The 21,101-nt window shown below is 50.5% G+C and overlaps 1 protein-coding gene across 6 annotated transcripts in view; it reads right to left on the reverse strand.

The window, feature by feature from the left end:
• Nucleotides 1-21,101, reverse strand: part of FAM120B (family with sequence similarity 120 member B) — a 139,613-nt gene that overhangs the window by 114,794 nt on the left and 3,718 nt on the right. For all 6 annotated transcript variants that reach the window (XM_058657479.1, XM_058679000.1, XM_058669095.1 and 3 more), the window contains exons 2-5: nt 20,465-20,645; nt 16,138-16,239; nt 6,041-6,213; nt 4,123-4,215 (exon numbers count right to left, since the gene is read on the reverse strand). In XM_058657479.1, coding sequence (XP_058513462.1) covers nt 4,123-4,215; nt 6,041-6,213; nt 16,138-16,239; nt 20,465-20,645 — 549 coding nt within the window. The remainder of the gene's footprint in view (nt 1-4,122; nt 4,216-6,040; nt 6,214-16,137; nt 16,240-20,464; nt 20,646-21,101) is intronic.

Raw genomic sequence — 21,101 nt, forward strand, 5'->3', positions numbered from 1 at the left:
TCCACACTCATATGCACATGCTGCCTATAACCGCTATCTGATGGCTTATAGCCCTGTGAGATTAAAAACACAACTCCTAGGGGTGGTGTGACTCCCTGGGGGAGGGGAAGCCTGGCTGGGCCCCAGGCCCCTGGTCTGGGTGCCTTTTGGACTGGTACAGGTGTGGACAGCCAGGTGGTGTGAAACCCCAGGGGAGGGGAGACCCTGGGTGGTCTGGTGCCAATGGTACCAGGCAAAGACCTTGGGCTGCCCGGCGGCACAATCAGGAAACCTGATGATGTGGGGGATGGCACAGGCAGGGGCAAGCATGAACCTGAGAGTTCATATCCAGGTGAGAAATCACTTCTGAGTGTCATCCATGGACAAGGCCACTGTACTTGCAGGGCTAGATCATGGAACCCACCAGTCAGAGTTGGAACAGGAAACTGGCAATGTGAGGCTGGTCCATGACACTAACCAGCAAGTGAGTGAATTGGGTCTGGAGGCAGAAACTGTGGAGGATATGTGGGCTCACCCATGTGGAACAGCAATCTATGTTGGCACATGCAAGATCTATGGTTGGGAATAGGCCTGGTTGGGGAGCTAAGGGGATGCCCCAGCTGGGCTGGGATTCCCATTGGTGAGTGTGAGAGTTGGGATGGGGGTAGTGGGCTGGGCTGGACATGGCTGCAGGGTCTGAGGAGTGCCAGACTGGGCTAGACTCTAGCACCTACAAATACTCATGAAAGCCAGGGCAGTATGTAGAACAGACTGGGATAAGTCTCATCTCCCGTTGGGTTCGTGGACCCACTTGTGCGATGGGTGCCAGGTCTGTGAGTCCCTGGGGCAGCAGGTCCAGCGGGGACCAGGTCACCTGTCACGGGTCCTTAGAACTGCCTGTGTGGTGGGTGCTGGCCTGATGAGCCATTGGGTGGGACTCTGGTGGGGTTCGGGTCCTTGAACCTGACTGAACGGTGGGTGCCAAGTTCATAAACCCCTGGGGTCAGGGATCCAGCAGGGTCCTGGTCGCCTGGCCTGGGTCCTTGAGCCTACCTATGAGAACTAGTTCTCCTCAGTGGAAACGGAGTAGTGGATGGCTGGCCCAGATCCACATAGAGTACAAGGCAGCACAATGGGGCCTGTGGAAGACATCTGTTACCATAGCAGAGGAGGGAGAACAGAACAGATTGGACAACTACCCCAGCCCAATGGTGACAGCAAATATCTGGGGGAAAGGAGATTCTAAGGTGGACTGTGTCAGCCAATGGCCATTGAAAGTTTTCCTTCATCCTTGGATCGGCAAGACTGACAACATTTTAGAACTACTGAAACTGCCTGGGCAGAACTCTGGGAGCATACGCCGTATCAGGACCCTGGTTTGATAATAGGTGGCAGTTCCCCATTCCTGAGTGCTGGAGCGGTTGGGAGGTTGGGTGTGTCTTCTCTCCTTGTCTCCCCTTTTCCCCTCCAGATACAAGAAAAACAAATGGAAAACTTGGAAACAATGATCACACCCACTTTTCCCTGATCCTTGATCCTTTCCACTCTGATCAACTACGTAAGCATCATCTAAATAATAATAATAATAATAATAAAAAACAAACAAAAACCCACAACTATTCAGGTACCTTCCTAGCTCTCAGAAGCCAAGCATGGCCAGGCAGCACACGCAATGCTCCCTGCTCACAGGCAGCTCTGGTCCAGGACACATTTCTCTTTCAGGATTCTCCTGCAAACTGCAGCCATAGTTGACTCCACTCACCAAGGCCCAGTGCCCACCCCTGCAAACCAGCAGTGACTACCCTGCTAACACTGCATGCTAAGGGATGGATATGTCTCTCATTCATCAGATTTCTCTGAAATGGAATCAATTCTGGTCATCCCTCCCATGCTTGCCAGCTTTGAAGTAAACTCTGAATGAAGTCTGCCCTCTTCTCCCAGGGCAGAAACCCCACCTTCACAGTTTGGATTTTCACTGACCCCCACAGTGCAGTCAGCAGAGCCCACAGAGCTGCTCCCAACTCAATGCACGCCTATGCCCCCAAGTCTTGGCTTTCACTCCAGCACAGGGAAGGCCAGGGCAGCTGCCACCCTTTGGTGCTGAGCCCCCTCCCTCAATGTGGCTCACAGGCCCACTTTGTACTCCCTGGACTTCTCTCAGGGTTACCGTGTTGTTGGTGTATGGATTCTGTACAACTAGTTTTTTTCCTAATTATTTCATGTTTTTCTTCAAGTTTGAGGTAAACATACAGCACAGGGGCTACTTACTGCTGTGTATGTCAAGTGTGCATGAAGTGGGATCAGCTCAAGGGCTGTCTGTGGATTCTCCTGATGTCTCACGCACAGCCATGGCAACCTTCCTCTATTTCCTTCTTCCAAATGTCATGCCTCGTGTTTCTTCTCATGCCACATCTCACAGAAACAGCATCTATGAGGATGCCAGCCTAACAGAAACAGTCAGCGGTGCTGAGGTCTCTCGCAGCAGACTCTGCCATAGTTCTTGAGACTAATGTGTTCCCTGAAGGCCTACCTGTTCCCCAAGAGGCTGCACCATTGTGTCCCCAGCAGAATGAACGAGCCCACAAGCATCAGGACAATTTTCAATGATTTCTACTTCCTGGAATCTATCATAAAGTGCTTGTCCAACGGGTTGGTGGATGCCTTTATTTCTCTAATCATAACACTAGGGCTAGGAATGGCTGTGCCTATTGCCCCAGGGGATCTCTGAGAGCCCTTTGACACAGATGCCTCGAGGGATCACCACTGTGGTGTAGTGGGTAAAGCTGATACCTATGGCACCAGCATCCTGTATGTACACAGGTACAAGTCCTGGGTCCTGGTTACTGCAGTTATGACTCAGTACCTTGCTAATGTGCCTGAGAAAGCAGCAGAGGACAGCCTAGGCCCTGCACCCATGTGGGAGACCTGGTAGAAGCTCCCGGTTCCTAGCTCCAGGTTTCCAATTGGCACAGTTCTGGCAGTTGTGGTCATTTTGGGAGTGAACCAGCAAATGGAAGTTTTTGTCTCTCAATCTCTGTTATGTCTTTCAAGTAAATAAAAAAAAAAAATCTTAAAGAAAAAGCAGGTGGCTTGAGAAAGCATGGTGGCCAACACAAGCTTCCAAATGGCTCCTGACATAGACTTACTGGGGCTCTGGGGGAGATCCCGCTCCTCACTATGCAAGGCCAGGAAAGCCAGGATGCATGGCAGGGCTGGCTAAGACACAAGCTGAGTCATCGGGAAAGTAGCTGCAGGCCAGGGCCAGGGTCTGCAGTTGGGAAGCAGGCTGGGAAAGGACCAAGGTCTCTGTTGTCGCAGGTGCCCAGAGCCTTCTGGCCCAACAGCTTTGTGCTTGTAAGTTATGGGATCTTCTATGGGACCCCCAGCAGCCCCGCCAAGGCTCAGACCTCACCTGCCAGGGGTCTGTTTTAGGAGGAGAGTGTTTCAAAGAAGAAACAGAAAACAGAATTAAATGTACGAGCTCATCTGGTGCAAAAACTACTCTAAAATCACACCTGGTTTTTCATAAGCACTTTCCACATTTTATGGAAAATTCATCTACACCAGAATAAACTCATATTTAAATTCCATTTCCTAGGACGTTCTGGAATGTAAATGGCATCAGAACAACAGCACTACAAGCACACTAGTATCTGCTTAGTGAACAAAGAGCACAAAATGGCTACAACTGCCAGAACTGGGCCAACTGGAAACCTTGAACCAGGAACCAGGAGCTTCTCCAGGGCCACATGGCGAAGAAAAGAGCTGACCCAGGAAGTTGAGGAACTCAGTCCTGCAACACTAGCTTGGCTCTGGCTGACTCTTAGGATCACCTTGAGACCTCATGGCACAAGAGGTAGGCAGACTCCTACTGACAGGGTTCTGCATGGCGTAGACATTCACCTCTGAACACGGAACACAGTAGCAGCACCACAACCGCAAGCTCCCATGCCATCTGCAGCATATCGTAAAGGACTCCACTGCCACCTTGGTACCCTGGAGAGCATTTGATGCTGTGAAACCCCCAGCCCAGAGAAACTCCTGCCTTGGAATCAAGACCCACAGGGTCCTCTGTGTGGAGCAACCACACGATGGGAAGGCACCATCCTTGACCACTGAGTAGCTATCCTTGGGATGCATTACCTGCAAGTTTATGAGCTGTGCAGTAGACTTTCCTTGGAGGCACAAAGCCTGAGCAATGAAGGCCTGCAAGTCTTCCAGGCAAAGAGTGTCCACCTGCAAGGGAGAGAGGCCAGGGTCAGGCTACCAGAGAAACCCAATGTTTCTTGCTTTGTGACCCGCTCTCACCACACACATGCAAGGGGAATCAGATCTTGGGGGCAGGCTTTTCACTCACTGCTGCCCCCTCTGCACGGGGGGACATGGGCTTCCAGAAAGGTCTCCTGTGTGCTGGGAGTATCACTGTCAGCAGACATGTGCTCAGAGCTCCTGGGGTTAGGCTGAGCTGGCTTACACATATGTGGCTGCTGACCCAAACATATCACTCAGGTTTCTACCCTGCATCCCCAAAGGTCTCAGTAACATGGGGAGCAGGCAGGGGCAGAACAACAAAACCAGCAGGGCAGTGTCTCAGCAGGGTCTCTACCATGCGTGCCCAGTGCCAGGTTCTGCTGGGGCCCACACCACCCCTGTGTCACCACTAAAAGACAAGAACTCATTCTATGGAAAACAACAAACCTACAGGTAATAAGTGTGTGTACTCTGTGAGACAATAACCCTAATACATCCACTCCCGATGCCAACAGCCACAGTGGAGGTTAGGCCTGCTCCTGAGCTCTTCCTAACCAGGAAACCTACTGGCTCTTGTCTCTCCACCTGGCCTCATCCCGACAGATTAACACCCACCCCTGCCCCCCTCAAGTCCAGCCTATTCCACACCAGGCACCACCTTTATAGAGTGGCAGTAAGTCTTCTTGGTTTGGGGATCTGTGACCACACTTAGTCTTAAGATGCCACGTTGAGCAGCGGATCCAAACATGGGATGCCTCTTTTGAGACTTGTGACCCACCATCCACTCTCCTGAGGTCTGTGAGTACAGAACCCCACTTCTTGTCCTCTGAGACTTGTTTTTTTTTTTTTTTTTCAAGATTTATATTTTTGCACTGGAAAAGCAAATTTTAACAAAAAAGGGAGATATCTGCCATCTGCTGGTTCACTCTTCAAACGGTTGCAATGGCCAGAGCTGAGCCAATCTGAAGCCAGGAGCCTCCTCCTTGTCCCTACATGGGTACAGTGTCCCAAGGCTTTGAGCCATCCTCCACTGCTTTCCTAGGCCACAAGTAGGAAGCTGGATGGGAGGTGGTGCAACTGGAATACAAACTGGTGCCCATAGCGGATGCTGCATTTAGAGGTGGATTAGCCAACTGAGCCATTGCACCCCTCTGTTCTCGCCCAAGACTTCTAAAGAACGCCCTTCAAGGACTAACCCAGGAAGAAAGAATCAACATTGACACCCCATATCCTCTCCCATGAGCCCACTGCATACCAGGGGACCACCCCTGAGGGTGACAAGGCGAGGCATGCCTGAGGCTGCTGGCTTCTTACCAATACACACTCTCTGAATTGCACATTATGGATGCTGACAGGGATCAAAAGTCACAGGTCAAGGGCTGGTGACACAGTAGACATACACTGGGCCTCTGAAAGAAGTACACTACTAAAACCATTCCCCATTTCCAGCCTGTCAGCTTTGCTTGGATGAAGGTACCAACGCAACTTACGGAGGCAAAGTATCAGCCCAGAGGCAGAGGTCACCCAAGGAGGAGTGGGACTCCAAACAGGTTCTGCTTGCCACCGATAACTCCACAAATGGGAGCCGAAGCCCAAATTGCCATGCAAGGCCAGGGAAGGCAGAGCAGGGCCCAATAGCCAGAGAACGATTGGGTATCCAGGCTGTTTAGGCACAGGAACTTTCTTCTTAGTTTTGGAACATCTCAGGATATGAAAGACTGGACAAAGATGACCTGGGCTGGCCTAGCACATCCCATGGAACTACTCCCGAGGCCAGGCAGGGAGCCAAGGGCAGGCAGTGCAATGTTACCTGGACAAACAGGTAGATGAGCAGGCAGCATAAAGCCCTAAAGGGGCTTTCGATGGCTTGTAGCTCTTCCTTAGAGGAGCAGAGGTTGAAACAGGCCAGCAGGGTCTCCAAGCGCTGAGCCTGAGCTTCTGGCTCTTGGTTCAGCCATAACAGTTTCAAACTAGGCGTTCCCCCTAGTGAGAAAAAGGAAAACCCCACTTGTTATTCTTCTTCACAGTGGCAAGTTATAATTCAATTCCTCTGAAATTCAATGAGCGGAAATGAATCTCTTCCTTCCTGGCACATGTGGGCCTTTAAAGCTTGAAGGAGCCAAGGGCGTGAACAAGAACACAGTTTCCGAAGAATCACAACAAAAGGCCAGCACTCATGCCTTCCTTCCTCCCGCTTCTTCCCAGTGGATCAGCTCTGGGGGACATGAGGGGCTGCCACTCCTCCAAGTTGGCTCTCTGCTGTCAGAACACTTGCCCAACATTTGCCTCCAGGACAGAGCCAAGAACCGTGCAACTGGCACCTGTAATCCCTTAAACCTATGGTCTGCAAACTCTGGTGTGTGGAAGTCAGCGCAGACACTCTGACAGATGCAGGGTCCCAGGGGCCAGTGCCAACCCCAAGGCCCAGAGAAAGACCTCTGTAGACCCAGAACTAGTAAATGAACACAACTCCTACACTTAGCCTCCAGTGTCCCCTTTCTGTAGCTGACATACATGTGCAAACAGCCAGGGGCCCGGATGAAGATGCACAGTGCAAGCTCAGGGCAGCCATGGGAGCAGGGCTAACTGGAGGCTGCCAACCAGAGGTGGCTGTCAGGCTATCAAGCTGTGCTTGTGGCTGTCAAGCTCCCTCCCTACTAGTGGCCTGGGAAAGCAGTCAAGGACAGCCCAAGGCCTTGTGACCCTGCACCCACATGGGAGACCCAGGAGAGGCTCCCAGCTCCTGGTTTTGAATACACGCAGCTCAGGCTATTGCGGCCACTTGGGGAATGAATCAGTGGACAGAAGATCTTCCCCTCTGTCTCTCCTCCTCTCTGTATATCTGACTTTAGCACAGGGTAACAGCAACTGGATGTGTATCAGGGAGGCAAAACTTACCAAAAAAGGGTGTTAGCTTCTATCTAACCCTTTGCAAAGTTTGCTGAACTCTAAGCCAGTTACATAAATACAATAAGTACTGAAAAGCATTTTTAACCAAAGGTAGACATTCTGAATTTTTAGTTTTTAATATAACCACCAGTCCATTTTCAGTGTACACACAGTTGTGAAGTCCCTGTCTTCTGCTTGCTAACACTTAGAAATTTATACAGATGAGGTTCATGGAATGTACTGGAATCAACCACTGTAAGAGGCACCAACAAGCAGGCTCCTGGTGGGCAGTCAGCTATGGCACATGCTGGCCCTGGCACCTAGGAAAGACACTCAGATTGGAGGGAAAGAAACAGATTGGCCAGCCATGTGGCAGCACCTTCTCAGCCCTGCTGGCTCCCCAGGGTCAAACAGGATGGACAGACAGGTGCTGCCTCAGTGGCACCAGCAGGAGGTCATCAAACATCATAGTGAGTAGGTTCTCAGGTCTGAGCACATTTGTTTGGTCAGAAGCTGTAGGACTGTGGCCCAGCAGTCTGCATTCAATGCTGACAGCTCTGCCAAAGCTGAAGGTCACTCAGTGAGGGGTTGGGGAGTCACCCTCATGAGCAGAGACACCTAGAGGGGACAGCTGCTACGGGGACCTGTGGATGAGCAAGAGACCACATAAAACCATCAGCAACTGCACTATTTCCAAAGTCAAAACCTACCCCAGTCAAGAATGTTATGGAGGGAGCACTGTGGCACAGCAAGCTAAGCCACCTCTTAGGGTGCCTACAGTCCTCATCAAACAGTCTGGTCCCAGTCCCAACTACTTGGCTTCCAAACCAGCTTCCTGCTAAAGAACACTGGGAGGCAGCAGTGATGGCTGCAGCACTGAGGTCTGGGACCCCAACATGAGAGGCCCAGATTGAGTCCTGGGATCCTGGCTTTAGCACAGCCCCTTCTCCGCTGCTGTGGTCATTTGGAGAATGACCCAGGGGGTTGGGAGAGTCAGTTTCTCTTTTCTGTTTAAAATAGATGAAAATATCATAAAACAGAAAGTTATGAAAGCCTGTATATGCATGAACTTCTCCAGAAGATACAAATCCAACATACTGCAGGAACCTGCTGCATGAGCAGAGTGTCCTACCATGGACAGTGCTCCCTGTGACACTGCGAAAAACCGTCCTCACAGGGTTTTCTTCTCATTCATGCAGCACCTGTTCAATGACTGACTTTTCAGCTCAGAGATTTCTTATCATCTTAACAAAGGAAGTAGGGCCTGGTGCAGTGTCCCAGCGGTTAACTCCTATATGAGTACCAGTTCCTGCCCTGGCTGCTCCACTTCCCATCCAGCTCCCTGCTTGTGGTTTGGGAAAGCAGTGGAGGAAACCCTGCACTTATGACGGAGACCAGGAAAAAGCTCCTGGCTCCTGGCTTCAGATTGGCTCAGTCTCGGCCTTTGTGGCCACTTGGGGAGTTGAACCTGCTGATGGAAGATCTTTCTTTTTGTATCTCCCTTCTCTCTGTAAAATCTGCCTTTCCAATAAAAATAAATACGTCTATGGAGAAAAAGAGAGATCTTCCATCTGCTAGTTTACTCTCCAAAGGGTTGGGTCAGGCTGAAGCCAGGGCCCAGGAAGTCCACCTGGGGCTCCCACATAGAGGGCAGGAGCCCATGGACCAACTTCTGCCTTCTCAGATGCATTTCCAGGAAGCTGGGCTGGAAGCAGAGCAGCTGGGTCTGGAGCCAGGGCTGTGACACTGGCACTGGCTTACCTCACTGGTCCAGCTATGAAATAAATTTCTTTCCTTTCTTTTTTCTTTTGTTTTCTTTTCTTTTCTTCTTTCCTTCCTTCCTTCCTTCCTTCCTTCCTTCCTTCCTTCCTTCCTTCCTTCCTTCCTTCCTTCCTCCTTTCCTTTCCTTTCTCTTTTTCTCTTTCTTTCTCTCTTCCAAGATTTATTTATTTTTATTGTAAAGTCAGACATACAGACAGGAGGAGTGACAGAGAGAAATCTCTTCCATCCAATGATTCACTCCCCAAGTGACCGCTACAGCTGGTGCTGAGCTGATCTGAAGCCAGGAACCTAGATCCTCCTCTGGGTCTCCCACATGGGTGCAGGGTCCCAAGGCTTTGGGCCATTCTCAACTGCTTTCCTAGGTCACAACCAGGGAGCTGGATGGGAAGAGGGACTGCCCATATGGGATCCTGGCGCATTCAAGCTGAGGACTTTAGCCGCTAGGCCACGGTGCCAGGCCCCAGCTGTGAAATTTCTGAAGGACTGCTTAGTTTAGTTTTCTTCTGTTAATAAACACTCTAAAAATACCCAGCTGTCTCTGGTGTGATAACCTGGGATGGCTCAGACACAAATGCAAAAGAAGTTGTTAGGAATAAAGGAGTGTGTGTGTGAGCATATACACAAGCATGTGAGCCTACTGTGTAAGCAGTAGTGTGCACACACGTGACAGTGTGCACACACGTGAAAACATCTGTGACTTGCATGTGTGTAGATGACAGTGAGTGTGAACTTTGCTAAGGACTGCAAGGCAGCTCACACCATCTAGTTTAAAAGAGAACACTGCACAAGCTCACAGTCTCCTATACACTTGTTCCCATTCTCTGACATAGTCTCTAGCATGTACACACACACATACACACACAGTGAGGAAGGACGCTGCCTTAAAGACGGACTAGGGAAACAGAGACCGTTTCACGCACCTTGGGCACCTGAGATATAGTCAGCAAGAACTGAGACTCAGCCAGCCACCACAGGCACATAGTGAGCTATCCCTGGGCCTGCCTGAGCTCCGGGGGCTGCCCCATTCGGGGTGAGTACACCGACCGAGGAGGGGAAGTCTCCATGACTGGGCAGACCAGGCCTGGGGACCGGGGCCCATCTGCCACTCTCGTTGAGCGGTGAACGGGACTGGGGAGCAGCGCGACCTTGGGCCTGGAGGTTTTAACTTCTTGCAGCCTCTCAGCTGTGGGTGGGTCTCAGGACGGTGCATCTCATGCCCAGATCCCAGATGCCAGCCACCACATGCACGTGGTGAGCTGTCCCTGGGTGGCCAGTGCGCCATTTGACACCAGGCTCTGCCTGCTGGCTGCCCGGCTAGGGAGCTCTGGCGTTTTGGTTCTTTGAATCGCTGCTTAGGTAGCTCCAGGTTGAACCCACTGTGCTTCTGGGATGTGAATCAATACTGAAGATTCCCAATGACAGTAACTCTTCCTTTGAAGAACTTGTAATCACTTAACAATGCTGAGCACCAAACACCAGTTCATGCAAAAGCTAAGGCTCGCAGCTTGTCCAGCAGGATATCCTATTACCTGACATGATGATGGATTAGCAGACGGGTCACATTTGGCAGGGCTATGACATTAACTTGCACTCGAGAACCATATCTGGGGGTAGATTCTGTGGGGGACGTGTGGGCCAAACCCTGTGGAAATTCTAGCCCCACTGGTTAGCTCAAGGGTTGGGGTGGTGATGGATTAAGCTAGGTGTGATCAAGGAGCTTGCCATCAATCACAGGTAAAAGAACCTGCAACAGTCTGGACTGGTCAAGGCAGCAGCACCCGAATGTGCATCCTGAATAGGGTGTGGGGTGGGCCAGGCTGCAACATTCACCAGCTCACACAAGGCCAAATGGAAGGCCACACTGCGCCGGGCACTGGCTTAAAACCCACTGGCATGTATGAGAACTGGGTCTGGGAGGGGATCAAGTGGAGGAACTTGGGAAACTCCCCTGGCAAATCATAGCTCCCACTGGTGAACATGTGGTCCAGACCTGGGGGTCGGACAAGCTGGGCAAAGTAGCTCCAACGGCTGGCTAATGTGTGAATTGGTAATGGAACGGGATGTACTGGGCAGGACTGAGCAAACCTTAGCCTACAAGCGAAACTAGAAACCAGGATGGAGCACAGGTCATGCTGAGCTAGGCTCTTGCACCTACTGGTCTGCATGAGTCAGGGACACTAAGCCACAGTGTCTAAGGCAGAGGCCGGGACAGGTAAGGGGCTTTGCCAAGCTGAGTCAGAGCAACCACTGGCGTGCACGTAATTTATGGCTGGAAACAGGCCCGGTTGGAGAGCTAAGGAGACACCCTAACTGGGTTGAGGTTCCTACCAAGGGACGCATGGGCTGAAATGGGGGCTGTGTTCTGATCAGGAAACAGTTGTAGTTTCCCTTGGCACAAGTGTGGACTGGGACTGGACGCACCAAGCTGGGCCAGACCCCAACACCATCTGGTGTCCTGGAGGGCCAGGGTAGGTGTGGGACGGACTAGGTTAGGTCTCAACCCCAACTGAGCCATGTATGAGCTATGTCTGGGTATGGACGAGCCGTGGCTGGGCTGAAACATCCAACAAGAACCAGTTTGGGTTGAAGGCCAGTCAGGAAAAGCCACTGTCCCTGCTAGGACAGGAGATGAACTAAGTAGGGCTGGTTCATGGACCCCCTGGTATGCGCAAAATCTGGCATTGGAAGGGGTTCTGATGGAGGAGCCTGGGCAACTTTTCTGGTAGGACACAGACCCTGGAGGTAAACACAAGAAGCATGATAGGAAACAGCCCAGAATAGCCCATGGAAAGTTTCTCACTGGCATACATTTGGCATGGGTCGGGGGCAGACCAGGCTGAATCAGTTCACGTCATCCACAGGCAAATCCGAGCACCAGAACAGAGTGTGGGTCGAGCCAGGTTCGGTCGCAACAAAAACCAGTGCACAATATGGAATGCCAAGGTGAGGTTGCCTGTACCAGATGTGACCGCAGCGCCCGACCAGCACATGTGAGAACCAGGAACGGAGGGGGCAGAGCCGGCAGGGGGATTAAGAGGTGTTTCCCTTGCTGCACAGCTACTCCCACTGGAAAGCGTGAGCTGGGATGGGGCAGACCAGACTAGGCAGGGCTACAACACCTGTGCGCCTCATGTGGACTAGATCAGGGAAAAGCCAGGCTGGGCTGATTATTCCTACTGGTACAAACAAAATTAGAGTGGGTGAGGGTTGTTTGGGCTTAGCCGCAGCATCAGCTGGCAGAAGCTGGCACTGGGGGCTAATTCTGTCAAGTCAAACAACAGAACCACCTGGATATTGCATAATCCAGGAGTGAGAGAGACCTGGGAGGGAAATAGTGGGCTCCTCCCTCTTGGGTTACCACTCCCATGAGAGGGCACGAAAACTAGGACAGGGGCTGGGGTGGCTAGACAGAGAGGCATTCAACAACATCTGTGAGGGCTGGATAGTGGAGCTGGTTAGATGGATCTAAGCTTCAATACCCATCGACATGTACGAGAGCTAAATGGGATGTGGGACAGACTGGACTAGTCTGCTACACAGACTGGCAAACCAGGGTAGGCTGCGGGCCTGGTGGGGGTTATTGTGGGTCGCTCTGACTAGACTGCAGCTCCCACTGGTTTATGCGAGGGTTGAGCATGTGCTGGGCAGAACCAGGCTGGACTGCAACACCCATTGGTTCCAGTGGAAGTTGGGACTGAAAACAGAACCAACCCAGCAATTGCAACCACCAGCTGATGGGGCAATGGACTGTGCTGGGCCCTGTGCTTGCTAGAACATACAAGAATCTGGTCTGGGAACACCTCAGACAAAGTTTCTTTGGGGATCTCCCCAATCGAAATGCCGCACTCAGAACCCTAACCCAGAAAAAACAGAAGACAGAACAAGTCAAACAACCAACTCAGCTACATGTTGGCAGCGAAATACTGGGCAAATGGAGACTCTATGATGGACTATGTCAACCAGTGGATTCTTCAACGACCTCATCGTGCTTGGAGTGGCAAGAATGGCAGCAATTCAGAACTGGTGAACTATCAAAATCACTTGAGCAAGTATCTAGGAGCATGCCTCACATCAGGGACCTGGGGTGGGTGGGAAACTGGGTGGGGCTTCTCCCTCAGATACATGAAGGAAACAATATGGAAATGATAGTCTTACCCACTTTCCTATAGCCCTTGAATCTTTTTACCCTAATTAGCTATGTAAAGATTGTCAAAAATATAATAATAATAATAATAATAATAATAATAATAAAGAACTGAGACTCAAATGAAACTCCAGTGCTCTAACATGACAGCGGCATGTTAACCACCTGTCGCACGACTCTAACATGTACATGGCACGTGATTTGGCAAAGCTTCACACTCTTCTCACAAATGGGAGAAAAACAACTGAATTGTACCCCACCCAGCTTGGCTGCTGACAGAATGACCTAGAGACTGGCACTTCATGGAGTGCACATACTCTACACATGGAAACTTCTATGATCTGCCAAAACTTCCTTGGCCCGCATGCTTCAAAGGCTCATCAGAAAACCTCGAGTAGGCTGATATAGGGTGTCATGCCAAAGCATTCCTATGTGTCCCAGGTAGCTACCAGGATGGGAGGGCTATCTCGCAGCAAAGGGTGCATGCAGGATGGATGTGTGGGGAGCGCAGACACACACCTCTGATGAGGTATGCCCTCCTTAACGTCTCTCATGATACACTGTAAGACAAATGAACGGTACACACACAGCACGTGGGCCAGAACTGGTAACGCACATGGAATCCAAGCATGGCCATGAGCCTCCCAAGCAAGGACTTCCTGTCTCTCCGGCTGCTACAGCCTGGGTAGCTCCTGACAGCTCAGACCCATGTTTCTAGGTGCTAGAGGCCTAGACAAGGCCTGGCACAGATGGTGGGTGGTGAAGGCTCAAACACTGATTGGTGGATAGCACCTCTTCAGACTGTCTTGGAGGGGAAGGGTAGGGAGCCCTCAGCAAGCCATGAGTACCAGTCAGTCACTGGATCTCCATGTATCTCATGAGTGACGAGGGTCTCAGATGGACACGTGGAACACACGTTCACAAGATGGTGACTAATGGCAACAACTCCTTTTCTCTGACTGGGCAATCATGTCCCATTTTTAAAAAAGATTTATTCATTTTTATTGCAAAGTCAGATATACGGAGAAGAGGAGAGACAGAGAGGAAGCTCTTCCATCCACTGATTCATTTCCCAAGTGGCCACAAAGGCCAGACCTGAGCCAATCTGAAGCCAGGAGCCTCTTCTGGGTCTCCCATGCAGGTGCAGGGTCCCAGAGCTTTGGGCCATCCTCGAATGCCTCCCAAGTCACAAGCAGGGAGCTGGATGGGAAGCGGGGCTGATGGGATTACAACTGGCACCCACATGGGATCCTGGGCGTGCAAGGCAAGGACTTTAGCCACTAGGCTACCATGCTGGGCCTTCCATGTCCCAATTTTTAAGTGCCTTTCTAACTTTTTTCCTTTGATATTCTTAACCCTTTCCATTTTGCTAAAAAAATGTGTTTTTTTCTGCCATTCAAGAATGCAAACATATAATCACACAACGTGGCTGGAGAAAAGTCTTTAAAAGTAACCCAGAGACCCACTAAAGAGCTCATTAAGAGAACCTATCTTTGCGGCAAAGTAGAACCCCACCATGGTGAAGCCCAACAGCAGGGGAGAAGGTGAACCTCAGCTCTCAGGGCAGCAACAGCACTTCCTGTTTGTCTCCTTAACTGACGGGAATAGCTAGCCTGTATTCCCGTGTGGTCCAGAGTCACTCAGGGAGTTTCCTTGTGGACTCTGACAATCACCTACATTTCAGCCTTATGTTTCCACTTCCTGTCACCAGCAGTGTTTCATGGAGCCCAGCTATTGGCTAGCTGCTGCTGGCAAGGCAGTGCCTGCTGAGCAGGGCTCCATGTGTGCTTCCAGATCCTTCCCAAGGTAGAAGAAGAAAGGCTTGGCACTTCAAGCACAGCATCTACATACACTGGGAGACCCTCTGACACTCACGTGACTTTCAGAATTGATCAAACACTAAGTCATGACACAATTAATAGAACAAATCTCAGGGTTGTAATAATACTTTCCCATATTATTTTTGGATACATACTCTCAGATATTCTTTTAAAAAGTGCCTACTTTCATCATAACAAAAAAAATCTTGCTTTCTGGGCCGGGTGCAGTGGCTTAGCAGCTAAAGTCCTTGCCTTGAACACACCAGGATCCCATATGGGCAGCCGGTTCTAATCCTGGTAGCTCCACTTCCCATCCAGCTCCCTCCTTGTGGCCTGGGAAAGCAGCTGAGGACAGCCCAATGCCTTGGGACCCTACACCCACATGGGAGACCTGGAGGAAGTTCCTGGTTCCTGGCTTCGGATCGGCGCAGCACCGGCCGTTGCAGTCACTTGGGTAGTGAATCATCGGATGGAAGATCTTCCTGTCTGTCTCTCCTCCTCTCTGTATATCTGACTTTGCAATAAAAAAACACATAAATCTTAAAAAAAAAAAACTTAAAAAATGAATCTTGTTTTCTGGGTGTGAGTCTATCACTAAGAGGATACAACAGTCCCTGTGGCACCCTTTTCAACCTCCTTCCCATGAACGTCACTTGTAGTGTAGTGCTCAGCACCCCTGGGGTTGGGTCAAGGAGACTGTGCCACAGAGAATGCAATGCCCTGTGAAAGAAGTCTCAGTATTTCAGGAAACACATGTGCTCTCTCAAACAGTATGCTGGGTCCCTACAAGTAACCCTGAGGCTCACCCTGCACCTGGTCGGTCTGTGTGGACACCGCCCTAACAGACACTGAGGGTCGCAGGGGGTTCGAGGGAATCCATTTGTAAGCTGTTATTCCTTCTTACTCACCATATTCTAAAATACTACCCACAAAATTAGAACTCATTTTTCCAATTATAGTAAGGCTCCCTCCTCTCCCCTTTCCAGTTCCACAACTCAACACAAGATTCTTTCAGCAACAAAAGCTGTGTCCTGTGGAATGCTGACAGCCCAGTGCAGCTTGGATCAGTAGTGTGTGCTGAGGGACTGTGGGGGCCAGGAGCATACCCTGCGGTTCGACAGCTTAACTAGACACAAACTCTCACTCGCTCTGGGCCAGGCCTGGAAAGAAAGATGCCTGTGTGAGCTCTGGGCTTACAGCTCTGGGAAGACCACTCCTGGCCTTACACGTCACCAAAAACATGTTGTTTGCATAGACTGAGGCTGGCTGTACCTGGCACAGTCATCTGCAGAGGCCTGACGAGGTCAGGGTGCTTCAGCGGGTTTCCAGGGTACACGAACCACTCCTTGACAGCCGGGCCGGCGCTGGTGCCATCTGAGAGAAGACAGCTGGGTCAGTGGTTATCCTGGGGTGGGCCCGACTCTGCTAAGCACTACAGACACCAGGTCCCTGCTCCTTCTGATAGGAACCCCACTCTCCAAAACCAGCCTGGGGGCCCACATAGCCTTCCTCCCCCTCCCTGCAATGCTCTAGACAACCTACAGAGAAAGCAGCTGGAATATGGGAGTCCTTTTTGCTCTTCAATGTGTTACTTCAAACAGCTTCAAACTCTGTTAGACTCTCAAAGAAGGAGTTTGCGCCATGTGCTGGATGAACAGCTGCCCTGAGAATGTCTGACCTCAGCTCTTTCACGCCACAAAGCTGCTGGGCAGGCGATGGGCTGACCAGGTGTTCTCATGCAACCCGCTTCAATGTCCTCAACAGCACTGTCTGCCACCTGTCCACACTGGCTGCCAGGGGCCTCAGACTCTTTCCCCAGAGACCACTCTGCCACTAGCCTTTATGTCTCCGAAGCCTCCTGCTGGGTGCCTTCACAGTCAGGCCGCTCTGGCCCCAAACCCTGTGCTGCTGTGTCAGAGTCCACTCCTTAAACAGGAGTTTTCCTGCTCATTTCCTCAGTGGCTAGGTCTGGCGTCACCCAACAATGGCCCACATTTCTCTGCCGCCTGGTAGTGAAACGCACTGGGTGCTGCTCACTCCTGTGCCTGGCTTCCCTCTGGCCAAGTCCTTCCTTGTCTCCTTCAGAGCCTCCCTGAGCTCTACATTCCTTCCTTTTCAAGCTGCCCTGGTGACTCTACACCCTGGCAATGCCCCCATCCTTTGCCTGAGCTCTGGACACCCATGCTAGAAGCCCAACAGTGGCTGGCTCTCACCAGTCACAAAAGGCTAACTTCTCACAAGGTCTTACAGCCTGACGAGCAGACCACAGTATTAACTTCTTAGACTTTTTTTTTTTTTTTTTAAGATTTACTTATTTTCATGGGAAAGGCAGATACCAGAGAGGAATATCCTGTCTGTCCACTGGTTCACTCCCCAAGTGGTCACCACATCTCGGGCTGAGCCAATCCAAAGCCAGAATCCAAAAGCTTCTTTCAGGTCTCCCATGCGGGTGCAGGGTCCCAAGGCATTGGGCCATCTTCTGCTGCGTTCCCAGGCCACAAGCAGGGAGCTGGATGGGAAGTGGGGTTGCCAGGATTAGAACCAGTGCCCACATGGGATCCCGGCAGATCCAAGGTGAGGAGTTAGTCACTAGGCTATCACGTCAGGTCCTCACAACCTGTTTTCATCCTGTCGACTCCTATGCCTAGTGCAGAATCCCTGGGCCATATTGGCATGTCAGAACTAGCAGTCAGGCTGTGGGTGTCTGAAGACTTGAGTGAGAAGTGGGGTCGACTCACATCTCTTGCTCCGGACAGCCTGCACAGCACCCAGGTTCTCTCATCCCAACTGCACACCTCTAGGTCTAGAACTCTGCTGCCTGAGCTCAGAGACCAGGTACAGTGACACTGCCCTCACAAACTCCACCATGTTCAAGTTGACCTGACAGCAAGAGTCTGGTTTCTGCTGCAAAGCCAGAGCAGATGCTTGTGAATTCACATCACCAAATACTCAACACAGCCTTAATTTCACACAAAAACAAAACACAGAGTAGTTTTTACTCAGTAAGCTAGCATCTGTTCTCTCTGCACTCCTCTGTTTGGTTAGCTGGAGCCAGCCACTGGAGAGACCTCATCCTACAGCAGAAACCAAACAGAGGGCAGACCTCAAGCTCAAAAGTAAAGTCCAAGAGTACAGGACAACCAAGCACCTGGCAGAATGTAGTGTGGCACCCTTCACAGGATCTAGAATGTTCTAGCACACAATCCAAAAGACCTGACACATGAATAAATGAAAATATGTGGACCACCCTAACTATTAATACAGACAAGCCTAGTGGTTAAAGTCCTTTTCACCTTGCACTTGCTGGGATCCCATGTGGGCACCGGTTCTAATCCTGACAGCCCCGCTTCCCATCCAGCTTGTGGCTTGGACGGCAGTTGAGGATGGCCCAAAGCCTTGAGACCCTGCACCCATGTGGGAGATGTAGAAGAAGCTCCTGGCTCCTGGCTTCGGATCAGCCCAGCTCTGGCCGTTGCGGCCACTTGGGGAGTGAATCGATGGATGGAAGATCTTCCTCTCTGTCATTCCTCCTCTCTTTATATCTAACTTGACAATTAAAAAAACAAATCTTATAAAAAAAATGCTGAAAAGTCGACACTCCAGGAGACACAAGTGCCTTCAACACACACTGACAATGAACTTTCCAAGTATCCAAATCAAAAGTGGACTACTATATGAATCACCAGACAGCACACAGTGACACCAAGATTTTAACGCTCTTCTCTCAGGATCTAAGAATGAGTGAACAGGAAAACAGTAAAAGACTGAAAGAATCCTGGCAATACTTCTGCTGCAGACAGAACACTGGAGTGCAGACAATGGGCCAAGCAAACAGCAGGAGGCAGTGAAAGCACAGGCCTTGGGTACAGAGCTCAGACTGTATTCACACTGGAGGGCCTGGGTTCAAGTCCTGGCTCGGCTTTCACTTCTACCACCCATGCTATTCAAATACAAGCACACCCTGGGAGGAGGCAGCTGATGGTGTGCATACCTGGGTCCCTGCCACTCACAGGAGACCCAGACTCAACTCTTGCCTCTTTGACTTTGGCCTGGCCCAACTTCAATTGTAGTGATCACAAGAGGAGTAAACCAGCAGATAGAAGAGAAATATTCTGAAAGCTGCAATGCTAGCACTTTATTTTCATATCCTAAACATGTCAACTTCATGTAAGAAGCCAAAGAGTTGAATTTAATAGGAAAAACAGGAACTAAAGTTTACTTATGAAGACAAGTTTAATTGAGTAGTTCTTGCTGTTGAAGCGCTGGTCTGCATGGCTATTGAATAAGCACAATAACAGAGTATAGAATACTAGGTCAATCTCAGTAACAAGTCTGAAGACAGTTCTGAGCCAGCATATGCACTGCTCTGTAAAACCCAGAGTCAGGAGGAATAGAGCACAAATGTGCACTCTGACCAGAAGACAGGCAGCAGTGGAGAAAAGGACTTACTTAGCTGGTCCCCCAAGTTTCAGCACAGGTTCTTGCATCTGCTTTGAAATTAATTTGAACTTCTCTCTGTGCTGCTGTGCTTGGGTCAGCATCCGTGAGAGAAGGCAGGACCTGTGGGGTAAGGCCAGGAATCTAACGAAGGCTCAACTCCATGGACTGGGTGCCCAGACTAGTGATGGTGGTTCACTTTAAGTTACACAGACACCTATTGCTGAAATGGAACACTATTCAAATACAGTGCTATGTTTGGGGAAAAAATGGGCCCACTTGGGCAGATGGCCTGGACACTCCTGCTCTGCAATCCTGCTGACTCCCTAGCTGGACTGCGTTTCTCATCAAGCCAAACCATGAAGCACAGAAGCAGCCCCAACGTGCTGGGACACTGAGCAGCCCCAAAGCTGTCCCTCACAGTCAAGGGCCCTAACCATCTCTTTTCTTTTTTTCTTTCCTTCCTGTTTCTTCTTCCTCTTTTTTTTTCTTTTAAGATTTGTACCAACCACTTTCTGCTGCCTCCTGAAGTGCAATAGCAGAAATGCCGGAGCAAAAGTGGGAGCACTTAGACATGGGGTGCAGGTACAACAGCCCTGCCGTGCCATGCCGTGCCAGTCCAGCTCTGTCCTTGTTGGCACTCTAGGGTGCTGGCCCCTTGCTGGTCCCCACCGCTCCTGCTGCTAAGCATGGGTAGAACACACGTGCTTGTGGGACAAAAACTCAAGCTCAATTACAAACCTTCAGAGAAACTACTCACATTTAAAAATATTATGTACCAGACTTTGTCAAACCTTTATGAAAACCACACTGAGGAAGACTAGCAGACCCTCCCAGTCTTCTAATAATAAACTTGCCCTGTAGCCTACAGTGTAAAAGAATTTCACACTTTTAAAAAGCACAAACCCCTTCAAGGCATAGAAATCTGACATTTTACAGGAACAATGCATTTTTCTCCTAATGAAGAGTAACCAACTACTTGCTAATTAGACGGAGATGGTCCAAGGCACGTATCCCTAACTTTCCCACAGATTTCAGTGGGCTTCCCGGTACAGATGTCACAGAAACAACCTGTTTCACTGTCTTTGTGTCCATCTGGCCAGGTCCTCTGAGTGTAGCTCCCAGGGGGTGTCCTGGCCAGAGGAGCCCCTGCCATCCTCACCTTCACTGCCCCCCAGCAGGAGGGAGTAAACACGCTGCCGCACGGGCCGGTAGATGAAGGCCTGGCTGGGCAGAGCCTGGTCCAGCTCGTCCTCCAAGGTGTTGCTGCACTCGATCTCACCGCTGCTCACAATATTGTACACCAGGTAGCTTTCTGCTTGCACATGATGTGTTCGAGCAATCTGTGCAAATGTTAAACACAACTGATTGTACTTGGGAACAAAGCACTCACCTTCAGACTTACCACAGCCTGTGTTGTAAGACACGTAATTAAGGATGCACCATTCAAAACCACGACATTAAGCCAGCATGGCATTTTCTTCTCGGTGTCCAAGGTCTACAAGTGAATGCCCACTGCTCTTTCCATAGCTCACCACCCTGAGGCCAGCAGCAGCTCAGTATCTTGTCCACTAGATTTCTGAGTACCCAGGAGCTTGTGACTTTACTGGTGTGGCCCGAAAAGGTCCCTCACTGACACCACCCTCCATCTTCACCTGAACGTGTTCTTGGAAACAGGTCCTCACAACACCTGAATGGTGACCACCTCATGACTTTGCATGCCTGTGTACCCACAGCAACCATACACTCCAGGCTGAAGGGGCATTTTGACGGCTCCCTCAGACCTCCGCCCTTCCCAG

The sequence above is a fragment of the Ochotona princeps genome, chromosome 1 (genome assembly GCF_030435755.1).
Source record: "Ochotona princeps isolate mOchPri1 chromosome 1, mOchPri1.hap1, whole genome shotgun sequence".
Classification (NCBI taxonomy): Eukaryota; Metazoa; Chordata; class Mammalia; order Lagomorpha; family Ochotonidae; genus Ochotona; species Ochotona princeps.